Source organism: Macrobrachium rosenbergii, chromosome 41 (assembly GCF_040412425.1).
Source record: "Macrobrachium rosenbergii isolate ZJJX-2024 chromosome 41, ASM4041242v1, whole genome shotgun sequence".
In the NCBI taxonomy this organism is placed as follows: Eukaryota; Metazoa; Arthropoda; class Malacostraca; order Decapoda; family Palaemonidae; genus Macrobrachium; species Macrobrachium rosenbergii.
In genome coordinates, this window is record NC_089781.1 from 28,910,836 (window position 1) to 28,932,040 (window position 21,205).

The following is a 21,205-nucleotide window of genomic DNA, read 5'->3' on the forward strand; positions in this document are numbered from 1 at the left end:
TTATGCTTTTATGCTTGGCGGACCTCTCTCTCTCTCTCTCTCTCTCTCTCTCTCTCTCTCTCTCTCTCTCTCTCTCTCGTAATGATCAAAGGTCGCTTTGAAATTTTATATTAACTATGGCATTGTAATAAATTTTGTGTACAGGCCTTGGCAGTAGCTTTGTTAAGAATTTAAATATACTTTCCACTCTGATATTTACAGCGATGCATCAGAAACTTAAAATTCTTTAAACTGTTGGTTCATTTGCATTCCAAAATGGTCTTGTAACTCCTGCATATCAACTCATTTGGCGCCCAGTGCTTCTTAGGAGTCGAGTTGAACAGATAAAAGCTCAGTGGTGCTCAAGAGTCTTAGCGGTGGTTTCTCTCACTTTCGATCTGCTGTGTTCTGCTCCTACTCGAGAAGGCAGGAAGGGACCGATGGTGTCCGAAGATTTTTGACAGAAGTGTAGCGACTATTAAGGTCGATGGTGGATAGGAAATATCTAGCAAATATACTCCGAGACTTAAAGAGCGCGAGAAGTAGACTCGAGAGGGATTTTGAAGTATTAAAGTTCCAATAATATGGAGGAAAACAAATATGGTGTGTCAAGTCGCCGTTTCAGACTGTTTTCCTCTCTTTTTCACTTCCAAAAATTATGTTGGTTTTGTAATTGCTGGTAATTTGGTGTGTGTCTTCAGTATTCGCATTTTCCTGTGTTTAGTGAACACACACACACACACACACACACAAACCATTGTCCGTAACATGTCCGCTATGCCGCTGGTTATCTGAGCATCGAAATTAAGAAATATTGGGTCTGGTCAAAACCTGGATGGTCAACCACAAGGGCAAGAGATGAGAACTAATCTTTGGACTTTGGTCAACCACTTGAGATGCGCCGGACGACGCCGGTAAAATTATAGCCGATCCCATATATATATATATATATATATATATATATATATATATATATATATATATATATATATATATATATATATATATATATATACATATATATATATATGTATATATATACATATATATATATCTCATAGTAGAGAGAGAGAGAGAGAGAGAGAGAGAGAGAGAGAGAGAGAGAGAGAGAGAGAGAAAGGCTAACGAATAAATAGTTTTTCGATCTTTGTGACGTATTCAGATGCCGGCAGTAGTTAAGCTTCGTGCAAAATCAGTTGTGCTATCATGATATGCCTTACTTTTCATTTGTCCGTCTCTATAGCTTTGTATGTTTGATACTGATCATTTTATGCATATGTATGTAAAGGCCAGGCACGATCCGTGGGCCTTGCAAGTGCGAACTCAGCTTTCCACCATTGAATTGTGCCTCTTTCCCTCCGGAGGAAGGCGGCAGCTATGAGTCTCGTGGTTTTGAACAGTTCTTTTGGGGCGAGGCTGCTGGTCGGCATGGCCTTTTACAAGGTTCGACTCCTGGACGAGTACGCACGGCTTGGCAGGCTTTATTAAAAATCCATTGAACCTCTGTTGCCCAGAAGTGAATTAGGTCCCTGGTCGTTAATAATAGTTCTTCGTTGACCGGTCGGTACCGTTCTCGGCTGGCATTCTGCAGGACCCGCGTTCGATTCTCCGGCCGGCCAATGAAGAATTAGAGGAATTTATTTCTGGTGATAAAAATTCATTTCTCGCTATAATGTGGTTCGGATTCCACAATAAGCTGTAGGTCCCGTTGCTAGGTAACCAACTGGTTCATAGCCACGTAAAATAAGTCTAATCCTTCGGGCCAGCCCTAGGAGAGCTGTTAATCAGCTCAGTGGTCTGGTTAAACTAAGGTATACTTAATAATAATAATAATAATAATAATAATAATAATATCCTTTATTTCAGCTCAGGGCCATATACATGGAATATATGTAGATACAATGCACACAATCTCGTTACATGAGATAACATGATAAAAATGATAATCGGCAATATCCACACAGTTGCTGAAGAAGCATAAAAAATAATATTCATAATACAGCAATGACAGTACTAATATGGAGAATAATAGTAAAAAAAATATTAAAAATAACAATTAAAAAAAAGATTGAGATGGCTGTGATGATCGCAACCAGGGCTGAAAAGGACTTAAGGCTTGCAGCCTCATCCCAAAAGAACTACTCAGAACCAAAAACCTAACATCAGAGACATAATTCAGAAAGGCATAATTCAGTGGTAGAGTGCGGAGCTCGCGCTTTCAAGGTCCACGGATCGTTCCTGGCCGTTATATGCTTATTTATGTATAAAATGATCAGTAGCAAACACGCATATATAAAAATATAGGCAAATGAAAAGTAAGGAATATCATGACAGGAAAACTATTTTTGCGCGAAACGTAATTACTGCGCATCGGAATAAGTAAGAAAAGGGTTTGCGTGTGCCGAAGATAGGAAAGCTAATATCCATAACTCTCTCTCTCTCTCTCTCTCTCTCTCTCTCTCAAAACTAAGGAGTTGAACTTATATATATATATATATATATATATATATATATATATATATATATATATATATATATATATATATATATATATATATACTTTATGTGTATATGTATATATTACTGTGTATATATATGTAGTGTATATAATATATATATATAATATATATATATATATATATATATATATATATATATATATATATATATATATATATATATATATATATATATATATATATATATATATATATATATATATATTACTGTATATACTGTTTAAGAAAAAGACAACTTGTGCTTCAAGGCATTGACGCCAAGACTTTATGTATTTCTTATGAACGTGGGTGCAAAATAATAACTTGCAGATATTAAAAATAACAGCTTGCAATAATTTTTCTTGATCATTTAGCATGGGTGACCGACCACACCACGCACAAACTGAAATTAGCTAAAAGGTTCCAGATAACTTGCTCAGGAGAAACGTATTTTTACCATTGGTAAGTGGTAACATATCAAGGACCATTCTACAGGTTATAATTGCTTAGTTCTTTGATATTTTGTTATATTAAATTGGTTTAAACTTTTATTTTCTTACGGTAATTCGAACGAACATAATAAAAATTTTGAAAATAAATCTGATCTTAAGCTGATGTTTGTATAGGTCAAGCAATTGTTAGAAGCATTTTCGGGGATGATTATATCTTTAAAGTGTCTTTGAAACACTCATCGTAAATATACTTTTTGTGTCTAATAATTTTAAAGCCGAAAGTCTTCATGAACTATAAAATTACTCCTCGAAATCACTTGCGGATTGCAGTGCAGGTAAAAAACCCGAGGGATGCTTTACGACGAAGAGCCCGTGCCATTAGATATCGGTTCGGTAATACTGGTAATCTTCTTAGATACGAAGCTACGTCATTCAGTTGTATTCCACATAGGAAAAGGAAAAATGTCAATGGTTAAAAGATGCTGAGCATTTTCGTCCGCGGATGGACGTCTTCGTGGAGCGTTTGTTTTAAGTAAAGGAAAAATTTTACAATGTATGTCCCCAAGAAAGGCCTGAAACCTTGAAACATATGGAATATCGTTACCAAAAATTAGTAATCTAACCTTAAAACATATAACAGTAACTCACTACAAAAATGTCGGTTCATTCTACAATACAAAAACAAAATGAAAAAGTTATGCGGACAAATTAGCAGTGGAAGGGCGATTGCGTGCAGAAACGCAATTAAGATCGACAGTAACAGAGCAAAATCAATTTAACAATGAATTTGTGATTAAGTTATATGCATTGTTCAGAAGTGCTAATGTACGGGTTGTCCGCGTAGCACCACTGAACTACAAATTAGAGTTGAATGAGTGTATAACCTTGGCGTGCAGTGCACCTTGCGCTTAAGAAGTTCACATTCTCGGGTTTTCTTCCGTGAAGTTGGGGTCACGGTGTTCCTTTTGAAGTTGATGTGAAAGTTGTTATTATTATTACTAGTTGACTTAACCAAGATGCTTCCATCTGAACGTGAAAAATGGAAAACGAGTAAAAAATTATGTGAATAAGTGTTAAATGCATTTATAATTAATTAAAAAATCTATTAGGTAAACAAAGGTATCGTTACACTAATGGTTGAAATCTGTATAACTTAGTTTTCTTGTATAATCTTGGCAGTGTACATAATGTCAAGAAATTTTCCGTTAAATGAACAGCACAAATACAAGATTTTCTTTCAGTTTTAATTAATTCTCTTCAGGCTGCTCTTGATAGCGAATAATATGAAAGCTATCGAGAGCCTAGTCCCGATCACTCAAGGTAAGTACATCATCATCACTAAAAATATGACGAAGGGTCTTTTATTTAATCAAATTTACATTGAAGGAAATAAACAATATAGATGAAATTGGTGTACAGTAAAGATGGAGAAAAAAAGAGAGCTTTCCACCTAAGATGTTCTATGAAAACTATTAGGAAACTTTAACAAGAGGACTGTACATAGGCCTACATACTGTACAAATAATGCAGATATATAAGATTTCAACATGCAAAATTGGGCCCAGATACACTGTCAATCATGATTGTACAATCTTCGAGATTGCGCAAACAGTGTTTGAGCCCTACACTACTATGAAGTTTGTGCAATCATTAGTTGACTTCTAAAGCTTGTGGCGTGAAGATGAGCAAAGAGGCAGCGTGTATAGGCATTATTCTGGCTTTAGACGATGAGGAGGAAAGTAAAAGTAAGAAAAGAAAGATGTGGATGAAAGAGTTGTTCCAAAAAAGAAGTAAATTCACGCATGAAAATCTTCTACAGGAGTTGCTCCTCTCTGCCCCTGCAGATTACGAAAATTATCTACGCATGGACAGAGAAACTTTCATGGATTTGCTAGAAATGACTACGCCCCTCATACAAAAAGTGGATACCAAGCTAAGGGATTCCATTTCAGCATGTGAAAGGCTTTCTAGTACTTTAAGATTCTTGGCTACTGGACAAACATTTCAGGAACTAAGCTATCTCTGGTGGTATCATCATGAAACCTGTAGTGCTATTTGCACTGTATTAAAGGAATATATTAAGGTAGGTTAAATAAGGTGCAGATAACAAAAGTATTTATTAATAATAGTGAGACTACTAAATGACAAATTCTTTAACACCATCACCAAATACATAAGAAAATATATTTCCCCTTGGGAACAAAACCAGAAAAAAAAAGGGGGCGGATCCTAATGCCAATATGCCATAACGTATTTAGTTTTCCAAGCTGTACTGGGGATCGTTCAAAAGGTCCGACATTGTTGTGTAAACACGGACTCCAGTCGTATCTGTGATATTTCCGATTATTATATTACCCCGACTTGTGGATGCTCCGCTGTCAGAGGACAGTTCAGAGATGGGCGTGGAAGACCTACTTTGAATATTATTTTCATTAATCTTAACGCTGTGTCTATGCAATGTACCTAATTTTGCCTCAAAAAGAATATCATTAATAGCCTTCCTGGCATATATTTGCTGTTCTGCACTTATTTCCCTAAATTCTTGAGCCCAGCTCTTGGCCAAAATATCAATGGGGTCGTTACTTTGCTTGAGATATGAACATGCAAGTGAGAGTGCTTCAGAGCGTTTACTCTGCTTATCCAATTTCTGTAATTTCTTGGGGACGTGTGAATCTACCTGCTGTGACTCACTGCCTAATGTGGAGGGGTCCTGCAAAACATAAAGGGAGATTAATATGAATATTTTTATTTCTTTATGCTTCATAAAAAAATTTATAAATATTAAGATTTCTATTGGTTACTATATAATTTCTGTGTGCATGCAGGACCGACCTCTGCCAGGCTAGGAAGTATGATAAATTAAAAATTCCAGTCAGGCGAAGTAGTCAGGTCAAAATAGCCTAATGCACCCAGAAAATAAAACATAGCCTTTACATTTTCCTAAAAGTTATTAAAAATATTGATCACGATAATGATGATTGATAGGATGAAAATGATGTATGGATATTAACGAGTATATCAATCTTATTCTTTCAGATCCCTAAAACAAAAATTGAATGGCTAGAAGTAGCTACAGCATTTGAAAGGACTTGGCAGTTTCCCCATGGCATTGGGGCAATCGATGGAAAACACGTGCAAATCAAAAACCCATTGGATCTGGATCATATTATTTTAACTATAAACATACATTTAGCATTGTGCTAATGGTTGTTGTTAACGCTCACTATGAATTTATGATGGTTGATGTAGGTGCCAATGGTAGAGTGTCAGATGGTGGAGTGTTTGCTAACACAAAATTTGGTAGGAAAATGAAAGAAAAGAAATTGAGTATCCCTGAACCAACCACTTTACCCGGCTGCCCTGACGCTATGCCTTTTGTTTTCATTGCAGATGATCACACAGTAACTAAACCAAATCCCAAGCTATCTATAATTACAGATTATCACGAGGTAGACGCATCGTTGAAAATGTTTTTGGGATTATGTCAGCTCGATTTAGAGTTCTTTTGTCAACGATTAATGTGTCACCAGCAAAGGCTTCAACAATAGTTATGGCATGTTGCTATCTCCATAATTACTTAAGGAAACGAAATGCACAAGCATATCTAGATGGTTTAGATATTGAAGATGAGAATGATAAGGAGGTTAATGAAGCGAATGAGAGGTATGGCAACCAACCTATTCCACTGGCACCAACGTGCGCACACAATGAAACTTCATCTGCGAAATATATAAGGGAAGCATTTTGTAATTACTGTAATAATGAAGGATCTGTTCCCTGGCAAGACTCTCGGATTAACAAATAATGCATTAAGTTGATCATAGTATCTATAGCATAGTCTTAAGAGTAGACGTTTGGGATGCAAACTTCTATATAGCAGGATAATACATTAACTTTTTTGATGGTTCATGTTTAACTCATGAACTGCTTTAGATAATTGTTAATAAGTTAATGGTTAGAGGGTTAGAGGATATGTATATATATATATATATATATATATATATATATATATATATATATATATATATATATATGTATATGTATATATATATATATACATATGCATTTACAACCTCATACATATACACACATGCATACACACATACACACACACACACACACACATATATATATATATATATATATATATATATATATATATATATATATATATATATATATATATATATAACTTATTTATGCTATTATTAATGTAAATGAATGGGTCAATAATTGATATATGTTATTATTAATGTAAATAAATGGGTGAATACTTACAATGTTATCAATTGATTCCACATTGTCATCATCCCCATCATCCATACTTGACACTCCAGGTTGCTGGACCTCCTGGTCACGAAGGAATGAAAGGTCGTCGAAATACCACAATGAAGGCGTGTATATATCATCTACACCAGCACCTGATTTCATACTGTTGAGTACCTTTTTCAGTTCCTTCGATAGTTCGAACGTAAAGAATTTAATTTCTTGGTCACTGTGGATCGTGTGGCACTAGGGTCTATTTCTCGCATTTTTTCTATTAATTTGACATAGCATTCACTTTTCAAAACTCTGTTCTTATATTCATCGCTTTTAATTTTCCACAAAGCAGGAAAATCTCTATAGAGATGAATAAACTCCCTCCAAAAATCTTGAGAGTCCTGTGCGCTCGCCATGGTACCAAAGAAAAGACTGAGCTGTTGGCGCAATAATCGCTACAGACTATCAGTCCTAATTGTGTAACTACTATGATTGGGCAAACACTACTCAATCATCTGCGCAAACTGTCAATCACACCTACTCACTAAAGGATATGCCTGCACAACCACTTAGATTGCACAATCATGATTGACAGTGTATCTGGGCCATAAAGCTACAATTCCAAATTATTGGAAACAAACTGCCATAGAGCAGCTGAACAAAAGAAGGAATGCACAATAGCCAGTAGGGTATTTGGAAAGGTGGTCAAGTGTTGTTCAGATCTGGCTTCCTCTTAGCAGGTCAAGTCTGTGTATCGGAAGGACAGTACTGCATAGTATTTAAAGTTATGTTTAGTCATGGTTTAAGTTTGAATGGTGTCCACCATATTCTAAGGAACATTAATCACTGGCGTTCTCGTCTTGTTTTAAGCAACAGTTTTATTTTTTAACAGTCTTTTTGGTAGTGACTAACTTTTCTTCCCATTTCGCAGGAATGCGGCGTGGACTCACAATATGGTCTCTGGTAAAATGGGGCGGAGGCTCGGCTGTGGTGTTACTGTTGTTGGTGGGGTTGTCCATACACCCGAGGAAAGAGACTGCAGTCACACAGGACGAGTCAGGAAGTCTTCCTGCGCGGTCTCTGCAAAATGTGCTGACGTTTCTGCAGTCAGATACCTCAGAAAAATCTGGACGAGCGGTGAGTTGCATTTCTGGACATTTTTCTTTTTTCTCATAGATGTACGTCCATATCCAAAAGCCTTCTAAAGTTTGAATGTAGGTTTACAACACATAACTGTCTATTTTTCTATCTCTTTTTGGTTCTTCATGTTCCTTCTTGTGATAATGACGAAGAGGCTGGTGCACAGCATGGAATTGCCGTTTTGGGTAACATAAAAAACTTATCTTTTAATGTATTAAGATATTTACCAAAATATGAAACCCAGAATAGTGATTTATAAATATAAAGATGACAGACAGAAAACAGTGATTTATAAATATAAAGATCATCAAATGCGAACACGCAATGACATAATTTATGTATTCGTTTTATTTTCTTTCATGAAATAAATTAATTGGGCAGTGCGTGGCTTGTTTTTTATAGCGTTATTTTCCGCAAGGTCACAAGCCGCTATCGTGTCGCCAAAGATTTCATGCAAGCACCGGAATGTTTTGGCAGCAAATCTTAAAGCGGTTTCAGATCGTTCTATAAAGATTACGTGGATTAGATTTTATGTCACCAACTCTGCAAGTTTATTTTCAGGGGAGTTATAATTGTAATCGCGCTAGTGAAAACCTGATCATGAGTAAATCACAGATAAGGTTTGACGGGATGTGAAATCTCTTACTGTTAATTTTGTGAAGAAATCCTTGTTTTTTTTTTTTTAACATCCTCTGGCAGCAGATATCGTTGAAGTCAATCGTGATTCGCTACTGCAAGGTCTAGAGAGTATACTCTCTGGACCTTGCGCTACTCAGTGATATCGGCTGCGTATGTTAAAGTCAAATCCAAAGATAGCAGACTGTAGCATTGGTTTGTATTGACAGTGACTTATTAGGATACACGTATCAGCATCTCTGATTTGCAAGTAGGCAGAACTAATAATACTCAATATCATAAACAAACACGGAAGAAAAACTTCAAAATAGATGTGTATTTGCATATATTGTTACACATGCAGGACTCGTTTCTCTTTATTTCATATTTTCTGATAAAAAAATAAATATAAAAGAATACCTTTTCACAACCTGGGAGGGGCACGAACTTTATCCCAACTGCAGAGATACCAGTAACCAAGGTCTAGACTCTAGAGAATAGACCTTGCCAGTAACTATAACGCAGCCCTATTCTGTCTAGGTTTTCATAGGAGCTTTCACAATTAAGGTATGTAAATTGGCAGAGCTAAATAGAGAGCGCTCGTCTTACATTCAGCCTTTCTTGTCACCATGTATCACATATACCCTGAAGAGAATAGCAATCTCACGATTGTTTAGGTTAATGACTATTTTCTCAGCACGAAAGTTGTAGAATTCTTGCGTAAATTTAATTTTCTGTAATCTGTATGAACAGTGTCGTAACTAAGGGGAAGCGGGGGATGGGGGCGGTCCGGCCCGGGCGGCACTCTGGCATCTTATGGTCTGGCATACTTCTAGATTTTCTAGCATATTTCGTCTGATCAGAGCACTGAACAAGGATTTATCGACTCTGCTGTTTGACAGTTAAATGTGCGTTTAATTTTCACCGCTTTAGTACTTTTTTTTTTAGCACGGGAATGGGGCGGCACTTTCAGAGTCCGGCCCGGGCTTATTTTCCCAAGATGTAACTGAGTACTGGCCCGACCTTTCCCTGAAAAAGCGGGACGCCATATCTTAAAAACTAACCGTTGAATTTTCTTGAAAATAATCTCATTATGTTTCCCGTATCCAAATAACGGATCATGCATAGGCTAACATATCTCAGGATCTTTGCTCCCCGGGCGCCACTAACGCTAGTTGCGCCAATGTGCTGACTTTACTCTTTAAGGTAGATTTGCTGCTTTTTTCTTTTAAGGCACCATTTCTGTAAGCCATGGCTAAGTCATAAAACTGCTCCATAAACTGAATGCTGTATAGAAAGACTTAGGATTTAATTTTAATGATAAAAAACTTTTAATAGACGATCATCTTCGATTCTTTATCTTTTGTTGCAACTTTTAAAAGACAATCTCGAGGATTTTTTATCTATTTTTTAATTTTTAAAATACAGGGCTCTTAGATTAGTGTTATCTTTTGTTGTGACTTTGAAGATCAATCTATTATTTCCCATCGCGTGATCGTTAGCCTTTGGTATGATAGTTATAAGGCAAGATGTTTTGCCCGAATATACGTTGAAGTGCCAGTATGAATGTTGTGTATTTTTAATATTTTAACATAAATATTTATTTTGATCTTGGTAAATAGAAGAAAACAGTAGCTGGTAATTTCATCCTTGCAAACACAACTGTCAGTACTGAAATAAACAGATTCAAATGTTGCAGATAGTGTAACTAATAATCTTTTCTCTTCATTTAAAGAAACGTTGTAAATGAACCATATCGGCACTATATATATAAAATGTGTGACATTATACAGGGAAAAATGATTCAGGAATTGCATATTTAGGCTATAGTGTGTGCTCCGGGTTCATATGACATTTCATGAACTTATATTCAGACGTCCAATAGGAAGCTAAACTCAATTATCTGTGCCTTACAAAGACTAGACTTGTTCATGTTTTACAGTTTTTAGCTCATTGATGATTTAGACTCCACTCTGTAAAGACTGTAGGGGCGTAGTGCCGTCAGTGAACCTTACGCGATGCACTGTAGGCATTACTTAAGGTTCTTCGCAACATCCCTTCGACCCCTAGCTGCAACCCCCTTTCGTTTAGGCTATGTACTGCACCTCCATTCATATTCTCTTTCGTATATCTTTCTTGTCGACCTATCGTATCAGTTGTTTCCTCCTGTTATACCTTTCAAACCTGTCTACTCTCTATTTCCATTTCAGCGCAGAATGACCTCATAGGTCCCAGCGCTGAGCTTTTGGCCTAAATTCTATATTCCATTTCATTCCAGTCTGTAAAGAAAAAATAAAATAACTTCTAATAACATGGACCATTGTAGAGATACCTTTCATTGGGTAATGCCACGTTTACCTCCAAATAAGGAAGAGTTCTCATTGATGTGCTTCGTTGATAGAGGTATGCACTAATCCAGCTCCAAGAACAGGATCATGGGGAGCTTCTTCTTGACACGAAGAGGGAACCTTGTTTTTTTTTTTTTTTACCTCTGAAACAAAGTTCAGATACTCAGTTAGAGGAAGGATACTGAGATAAATAGTATCAGGATATGGCGATGTGGTCGTTTTTTCCCATACCATCGAGTTTGGTACTAAAGTATGAGGACTAAACGACACTTAAAATATGGTAAATTTTTCCCTCAATACTTCTGATTGTCAATATATATATATATATATATATATATATATATATATATATATATATATATATATATATATATATATATATATATATATATCAGTATAAATTCTGCAGACTGCGTAGTACAGTTATGCTTTGATTTACATTATTTTTATTTTTCTGTAACAGTAAAGAATTTATATTTTTCCTGTAACAGCAAAAAGAGTAATCATTTACTTTTTCAGGTTCCTTTGAAACCAGTCGTAATACCTGATATCCAAGACACAAGAGACTGTAAGCCAGGTGAATGGATAGAAGGCCTCCCGCCACTCTACATTGTAACTCCAACTTACCCGCGTGCAGAACAGTTACCAGAACTCACTCGATTTGCCCAGACATTAATGAATGTGCCAAATGTTGTATGGATTGTGTCTGAAGATGCCGCTGAACCAACTCAAGCTATTGTTGATTACCTGAAGGAATGTGGCCTTAAAACCGTGTATCTTAGGGGTAAGTTAGAAGTAATTAAAAATTAACTTTAAAGTGCTAGTTTCAGTAAACTATAAAACACATTTCGTAATTCCATTGTGATTGGGAATTTACACATCATTCCGTCCTTGCTTTGGAAAGAGAATTTATTGGGTAAAGTATGGTAAACAAAAAGAAATTCCTACGCGGATTTCAATGTTGTCAAGGGACTGTTACTTGGAAAAGGTTTTAAAGGTAAGGCGATATAAAATTTATTATTTTCAGTTAAGGAAGTACTTAACCATAATTTCTTTTACATTATTAATGGTAACATTTAATACATTATTAATGGTAACATTTAACTGCACTGTATCTTTTTTAGTTTAAAAACTTAAAAACCGTATTTTACTCTTGTATGGGAAGCTATGCTTTATTAATATTTTTATATTTCAGTTCAAATGCCAGCAAAATACCAGAAAGTCAAGAACAAACCAAGAGGAGTAGCAAATAGATTGGCTGGATTAAATTGGATTCGTGCAAATGCTAAAGATGGTGTTTTTTATTTTGCTGATGATGATAACACATATGACATCAGACTTTTTGAACAAGTAGGTATACTTAACTTTTTTATAGCATACTTTTGGTCCAGTCTCTAAAGGTAGGAAGTTCTATAATCCCTGAAAATGTGTTTTCTGGACAGATGAGAATCCCTCTTATTGCGCATACTGTAAGCCTGAAAATTTGTTTTCTGGACAAATGAGAATCCCTCTTATTGCGCATACTGTAAGCCTGAAAATGTTTTCTGGACAAATGAGAATCCCTCTTATTGCGCATACTGTAAGCCATAATCTGTTGTAGAGTGCTCATTATCTTCTGAATACAGGAAGTGCTGAAGGTGTCCAGGACATTATTTGCACTCCTTAAGAAAAGATTTGAGAATATTTTGTATGTGTATTAAAAATACTTGAGTATGCTGAACTGTGTCCTCTTTTCATTTATATGCTATTTGGAGAATAATTGTACAATAGAGAAATGTGTAATTGTTGCAAGAGTAGCCTCTGCCGGTTTGGATAACTCAGCCTCTTTAGTGCTTTGAGTCCACAGAACAGAGCGATACTGAAGGAATGAATAGAAATAAAGAAGTTCTGGGAACTTCTGCCATTGTGCTGATGTGGGAGAACCCATTTAAGATATACTGAAAAAAGTCCTTCTCTCATTTACGGACATTTATTAGTTTTTCTCCATGTTTTTTTTCACTGAAATATCATTGCCCGTGTATTATTTATCACAACTGAAAGATTATCTGCATTTTATCTTTTTGATTATGTGGGAGTGAAAGGTCTCTATATTAAGTTATTTTTGCAAATAGTAATACTATGCTTCATCATAGCATGTAAACTATGTACTGTAGTTGAGTTCACCAAGTATTCCTTCATAACAAGTGGTGAGCATAATCATTGCTGCTAAACTTGAAGAGAATGTTATGATGCTGGATGATAATGTGCCAAGTATTTGCACATTTTTCAAAGATTCAATAATAGAACCAGTACTGGTAGAGTGAGTTATTTGGGCTGTGTTTGTAGAAATCTTAAAAGAGAGAGATGAAGAATAAGCATGCATAGCATTTCACGATAACTGCTGAATTAATTATTTGCACTCCTTAAGAAAAGATTTGAGAATATTTTTCATGTGTATTAAAAATACTTCAGTATGCTGAACTGTGTCCTCTTTTCATTTATATGCTTTTTGGAGAATAATAGTACAATAGAGAAATGTGTAATCTTGCAAGAGTAGATTCTGCCGGTTTGGATAACTCGGCCTCTTTAGTGTTTTGAGTCCACAGAACAGAGCGATACTGAAGGAATGAATAGAAATAAAGAAGTTCTGGGAACTTCTGCCATTGTGCTGATTTGGGAGAACCCATTTGAGATACACAGAACAAAGTCCTTCTCTCATTTACAGACATTTATTAGTTTTTCTCCATGTTTTTTCACTGAAATATCATTGCCCATGTATTATTTATCACATCTGAAAGATTATCAGCATTTTATCTTTTTGATTATGTGGGAGTGAAATGCCTATATATATGCAAGTTATTTTGCAAATAGTAATACTGTACTTCATCATAGCATATAAACTATGTACTGTAGTTGAGTTCACCAAGTATTTCTTCATTCATAACAAGTGGTGAACTTAATCATTGGCTGCTAAACTTAAAGAGAACATGTTATGATGCTGGATGATGATGTGCCAAGTATTTGCACATTTTGCAAAGATTCAGTAATAGAACCAGTACTGGTAGAGTGAGTTATTTGGGCTGTGTTTGTAGAAATCTTAAAAGAGAGAGATGAAGAATAAGCATACATAGCATTTCACATAACTGCTGAATTAATTTGTCACTGAATGAAGCCTCTGTGATTATAGCCTGACAGTCCATTGTACCTTTACATAGGCTGTTTTAAGATTTCTAGTGCTGCTTTGTTGTAATTAAGAATGCAGAGAATTAGTGCTGAGTTGGATGGGATGAGTGAAGTAGTCTTAGTGATAACTAATATTGACAATTATTGTATTCATGAAAGTATAACACTTCCAGAGTATCAACCTGGCTAATGACAACAAATGTACTCCTGTGGGAAGTGGCAGGGAAATAATGGACACAGATTACTAGGATGACTGGAGTTGTAGGTGATATGACCACATACCTAAGGATGGTTTCTCTCTATCAAGTTCATAATAATAGACAACGGTTACCCATATGATTTTTATTGGTATGCTGGCTCTTGTGTCTTCCTTTCACTTATTCATTTGTCTTTTATGTCTTCTCAAATGCAGTCTCTCCATTGTATCCCTAGCACTTCCATTTCCATGTTCGCTCCTGTAATATGTTGTTCATCTCCCCTCCTCATCAGATGTCCAAACCTTCTCAGTCTTGTCTATTGGCTTTCTGTGCCACTCCAGTGACTTTTGCTGATCCCCTAATGTATTCATTTCGTATGTCTTCTCGTCACTCCAGTTACCCAGTTGAGCATCCCCATTTCTACCATGTCCAACTTATTTCTAATTTCCTTTGTAGTGCTGCTTCTGGCCAATGCAACATAGATCTTACAACACCTTATGCACCTTTAGCCCAACAGGGACACACTTGTTGCAGAGTACACCTGATACCCTCTCCAGCTATCCCATCTGGCTTGAATTGGATGGTTAACCACTTCATCCATATCATCCATTGGGTCTGTTATCAAGCCTGATGCTTAAACTTTCTGGATGTTCTGTGGCTCCTCCCTTAAGTCCTCAGTCATTACTTTCAGCACGATATTGAACAAGAGGAGCCTCGGTACTGATCCCCGGTGTAGTCATACCGTGACCCAGCAGCTACTGGTCATCCTTACAGAACTATTTGCTGTAGCTGTTACATTTCTATTCATTTCACTAATTACTTGCACCTACTTTTCGAGTGCATCCTGCTCCCTCAAACTTCTCCACACTTCCTGCCAGGAACTTTATCATATGCCTTTTCTTTATAGACCATATGTATTTCATTACCTTCCATAATGAGGATATACCATATATTGCACCTATCCCTCTTTAAAGCCTAGTTGCTCTCTTCCAGTCTTGACCTCTTGTCTAAATCTTTGGTGTATAATTCTTTACCTCTTCTCTGATTACTTCAGACACTATTCCAAAATTTGGACTTCCATCCCACCATATGACCATATGAATCTCATTTTCTTCATTAATTAGCATTTGATAGTTTTTTCAAAATATTCTATCTATCTCTTTTGAATGCAAGTGTCTTGCCTTTGTGAATCTGATAAGCTTTCCTGTGCCAGCATTCATGTGTAAATTTTGTATTAACTGATCATATGCTTTATTCTTGGCTTTTTCTATCACACTTTTGGCTTCCCTAGTCCTTTTCTTGTAGGTTATCTTATCCTCTTCTAATGTCTCTTCTTCCCTTTCACCTTTCTTTTGGTTGCACATTGTACTTCATTAAACCTTCAAGTTAAGTTTACTTATTTTCTCATACTTTACCTATACTCTCTGCTAAGGTATCTTGACTGTGCCTTAACTCAATTTCCACTGTCAGGTTCCATCATTCATTGATGTTATTTCTCTCGAATAGTTTCTTCCAATGCCCCATCTTTTAACTGCCTTCCAAGCTCAGGCTTGCATAGATTGAACCATTCGAATTTCTTAGGGGTCATGCATTTTCCTCTTAATTTCTTTTATTTGCAATTGCAAATTTATAACTACTAACTGGTGTTGTGCAGCTACATGGTCCCCAGGGACGGTTTGACAGTTCTTCAGTTCCACCAGATCTTTTCCTCTGCACAAGATGTAGTTGATTTGACTTGATGCTGCAGAGCACATGACACAAGGTAGTGAAGATTATCTGTGTGAAGGCAGAACATGTGATTTCTCCCTCAACATGTTTTGAAAAAGATGTATAGGAGTTTGTACCTGCATTACTACTAGATTTTGCCATGTTCACTGGTTAAATCTAATAGCTAGAACTGTGAGAAACTGACATGAATAGATTTGTAAATGTAAGTAAAGACAAGTCCCCTTGGGATAAATTGTGATGAAATTAGGGGATACTAGATATTTCACTAATGCAGGTTTCATTAAGTACTGCAGATAAATTTAGCTAGAAAACTAAAAATTTTGGATGGTCCAGATTTATTTAAAAAATAAATGGATTATAATTTTCTCAAAATAATTGAAGTTATTTTGTATTATAATAGTAAAAACATAATGTGATCATTTTAATTTACCATATAGTTTATTAATATTCTGAAATACAATTTGACAAGTATTTTAAAATTCAGATTTTTTTCCCAACAGATGCGATGGACCAGAGGGGTATCCATGTTTCCAGTTGGACTTGTAACAAGTCTTGGTGTATCAACACCTATTGTTAAGGAGGGAAAAGTTGTGGGTTTTTATGATGGTTGGATTGCCAAGCGTAAATTCCCAATAGATATGGCTGGATTTGCAGTCAGTGTTCAGTATTTGCTACAGAGGCCAAATGCTACTATGCCCTTTAAAGTTGGTTATGAAGAAGATGGATTTGTAAAAAGTTTGGGGATTAAACCTGCAGAAATAGAGCCATTAGCTTTTAACTGCACAAAGGTAAGAGACTGCTATTCTGGTAGTAGTAAAATAGCACTTACATAAGCATGGTACATTTTTAAGATAGCTCTTCTGTCATTTAATGGTATTCACACAAGAGACAGAATTCTTATTTTCCCTATACTGGGTACTTGGCAAGGCTGAGGGCAGGATTAGACAAGTACTTAGTTTCTGCTATGAATGTGAATCTTTTAACTTGATCTCTCAGAAGGCTACTGTATTTCTGCCACTTTGGAAATTTCACTAGTCATAATTGGCCCCAGGTCAGGTTCTTTCATATTTTGCTATCCCCCTTTTCCATCTCATTGAGTGAAGTAAGCTTAATAGCCTTATTTTTTAGTAATTATTAAATCTGTAATACAGATTAGTGTTGTTGCAGATATAAGTGATGAGTACTGTGACAGTATTTGTGAAAAATTCATATTTTTTTGTTATGCAACAGTCTCATCATTGTTAATGCTTTAGCTAGATGTAACTGATTACAGCACTAGAATATGCTTACATATTCAGCACTAGAATAAATATTTTTTATTAAAATGCATTCTTGTTAGCTACCCACAAATCATTTATAGTGTACACTGTATGAAAGAAACACTGTGATCAGCACCGAAGGCCGTTAAAACAAAAGCAAGCTTTTATTATTAGCCGTATGCCATATAAAACACTCATTTTCGCAAACTTGCATGAGTTGAAAGAAAAATATCATTGTGGATGTCCAGCCCACAGTCTTCCTCCCCCTCCTTGCTATGTAGCTTTGATAGCATCAAATGTGTGCAGTGCTTACTGTGTACACCAAGTTATTTCCTACCTTGTTAATGAGTTTTTTCCTCTTTTGCACCTTTCTGCTTCAGTTGGCTTTGTCTGATCACATTGCCTGTGAGTATGCACTGTTTCACTTGTGGTATTCATGTGCTCCTTTTTAGTTCGTTTTCTACCCTTTTTAGTCTGTAACTTTTCCCCTTGCTTATCCCTTGCTGAAGATTTTCATTGCTTCTACAGTATTCAGTAGTGTCTAGGATCTCCAGTTTTTCTATTATTCAGCTTTAGTTTCTTTGAACATTTATTTTTGATACTCAACACCAGAGGATGGAATGAGTGTCTGGCAAGTGTTGTGACAGCTGAGCACACAGGCATGGTATGCAGTGAAGTAGGATAACAGGACCATGATCATGGCACTAGAGGGTTAGCAGAAATAAAGAATGTAACAGCAGTCGAGACCATGTGATCAGACATGTTGGCAGGAGTTTCCAAATACATGGGGCTACTCACAGTAATGCCTCAACAATGCTAGACATTTGCCAGCTAAGGGTAATGAAAATTAAATCATGTAACCTATGAAAAACAGGCACTGTACATTATGAAAATGGAGTGAGATGAAGAGACTACTGTAAAGATAATATTCCATGGAGGGTAAGGAACAAGGGGCAGCATGACTTGACATAGTGAGGTACACTTATAGCTTAAGCATGGCAAGGTAATGGTTACTTAGTTTTTAGTTCTGTATTGATTTCTAATTTTTGCTTTAATTTCGTAGAACTTGTAAATTGTTTAACAAATAACTTTTACACTTGTGGTAACTATGGGAGATTTTTTCTACATCTACTGAACTGTAGGCTTGGGCTCTCAGAGCATATTCTTTTGCCTTTTCACAATGAATCTTTCCTTTTATGTACTGGGTCTTTCACGTTTACTTATTTTTTTTTTCATACTCTCATTTCTTGAGTTAATTGTTTTTCTTATTGTCGATCCACTGCATGTGCTAGCCTTTGGGAAGAATGATTGTTTTAGTTATGATCACAGTAATGGTTGCTCTGTGCTCTGTTTCTGTTTGTATAATTATTGCTATTTTAATGTGATGTCTTGAATATGTTAAATATTTTATTACCGAGTCATTAATCTTTCCCACATGTGCCAGCCTTTGGGAAAGAGTGTATCATTATTACATGTGCTGAACTGTAAAGCTTGAATTTAAATGAATATCCATTTTGCATATTCACTGTAATTTATTCTTGTGTACATATAAAGTGATTTTCATTTTTTTTTTTTATTTTCACAGTTTTGGTTGCTTTGAACTCCACTGTTTGTTTATTCATTTCTTTTACATATTTTTTTATGTTGCATTGCACTTCTTCATGCTTATGTTGACAGTGGCATTATGTTTAATGCAGTACTTCCATTCTTTTCCCTCTGCAATAGCATGGCAGCTTTGTCTGTCTTGGTGTTGGTCTTTTACAGGGATTGGTCCAGTTGCCCCAAGGGACTTAGGTTTGCTCTGGCACTTTTGTCCTGTAGTGTGGCTTGAGGAATATGTTACTTCACAGTTGCCTTGGTGGTTGTTCCCTCTGCACACATTTAGTCTCCTACCAGAGTGTGGTCCTCAGTTCATCGGGATACCTCCCCCAGGGTTCTATTCTTTGAGATCTGAAGTGACAGCACACTCACAGAAGTGACTTAAATAATTCTTTGATTTAAGCTGTTTCCATGTTTTGCTTGTTCCTGGAAATTCAATCGGTGTCAAAAACACTTAGGTCTTTCTTGTTGGCGTCCTAAGTATTGTTGTCTGGTTCAGGGGGGTGTCACTGGGACTTAGTTTTAATCCCAGTTATTGGTCATCGCTTTAGATGCAGGTCTCCATGGTCATGACAGCTGCTGTTGCACTGCACTCACAGAGGTTCGTGGTTGTTATGATGAATTAAATTTTTGTCTGCCCTGGTCTTCAATTCCAGTAATACTGTACAAACCTTTCTCCCTGAGGTATGTCAGTTAGCTTTTTTTTTTTTTTCTCTTTTACTACGTCTTGACCCCACCCTCTCTTCAGGCTTCCTTTTGGAGGAATGAGCCCCTAACAATAACAGAGCCTTTTGTGCATGTTTGCCCTGTTTGTTGCAGTTCCATGTACTTCCACAAGCCTATTTGAGTCACTTGTCATTGGCGCTCTCAGCCTCACTTGTTGCTTGTTGAGCTGCAGTCAGCCACTATATTCTTAGACTCTATCCTGTTTGCCCCACCCACTGTTCGTGTTTTGGGGCATCATTCCTTTTCCCAATGCCCGTCATCCCAGATATTGGCATTTGTGGATTTCAGTTGTACCTAGAGTTTGTGGCTGAGTGAGGGTTCTCAAGTTCGGACTCCAGTAGTTTGACTTTCCAGCCCTCTTGTTTTTGTCTTTCCTTTCTTTGAAATCCCTAAAATTCTTCCCTAAAATTCTTCTTGTCTTTATTGTTTAACCTTTCCAGGTGTCCTTTTTTTCAAGTACCTACCTTTATATCTCAGGTGCTTGGCATTCATACTATCTGGAATTATCTTCCATTGCATTCAGAATTATGTCTTCCATTGCATTCAAAAGATCTGGATTTCCATGATCATCATTAGCTCCAATGCCTCCTGTGTATAGGAATTGAGCTTCATCTATCCAGGTTTTCTGTTTTCTTCAGGGGCTCTTGTGCTTCCTTCTCCCTCCTCAGCTTAAAATTTTGAAATTCATGGGTCGTGCTAGTTTGTTTTGGGGTATGTGACATGCCCGCCCACTTTTGGGGGAAAGAGTGGAACAACTTACCAAAGAGCTGTTTGTTTCTGCAGGGTGATAGCTGAAGTCCAGTGGTTGGTAGCAGCTTGAATTTTGGAATTCTTACTTCTCTGGTTTTCTTTCATCGACAATTGGTGATGTATTCTTTTCCTAGCCTTACGGCATAATTAGTTAGTGATAGGCGGGACCTTATCAGATTACGACCTTTTTCCCCGTTGTTGGACTTGTGTTTTGGATTTTCATAATGTCTGACACTAGTGTTTCTAGCTTTAGGTATTGCGGCAAAGGCTGCAATATGCAACTGACAAAGGAATCGTATGACTCACACACAGCGTGCAATGAATGTATTCAGAATGTGCCGATTGGGACTTAAAAAAGTGGAAACCTTAGATTCTCATTTAAAGAAACTTGCTAGGGACAAGAAAAGGAAAGCGACAGCTGGGGAAGTTAGTAAATCATTAGCTAGTCAGGATTCATCTGCTAAATCAGATAATAATACATGTATACCTTTA

At 36.4% G+C, this 21,205-nt stretch overlaps 1 protein-coding gene across 4 annotated transcripts in view; it reads left to right on the forward strand.

Annotated features, from left to right (window-relative positions):
* LOC136826773 (galactosylgalactosylxylosylprotein 3-beta-glucuronosyltransferase P-like) overlaps positions 1-21,205 on the forward strand; it is a 143,368-nt gene that overhangs the window by 110,820 nt on the left and 11,343 nt on the right. For all 4 annotated transcript variants that reach the window (XM_067084196.1, XM_067084199.1, XM_067084200.1 and 1 more), the window contains 4 exons: positions 8,121-8,326; positions 11,812-12,076; positions 12,488-12,642; positions 16,880-17,167. In XM_067084196.1, coding sequence (XP_066940297.1) covers positions 8,121-8,326; positions 11,812-12,076; positions 12,488-12,642; positions 16,880-17,167 — 914 coding nt within the window. The remainder of the gene's footprint in view (positions 1-8,120; positions 8,327-11,811; positions 12,077-12,487; positions 12,643-16,879; positions 17,168-21,205) is intronic.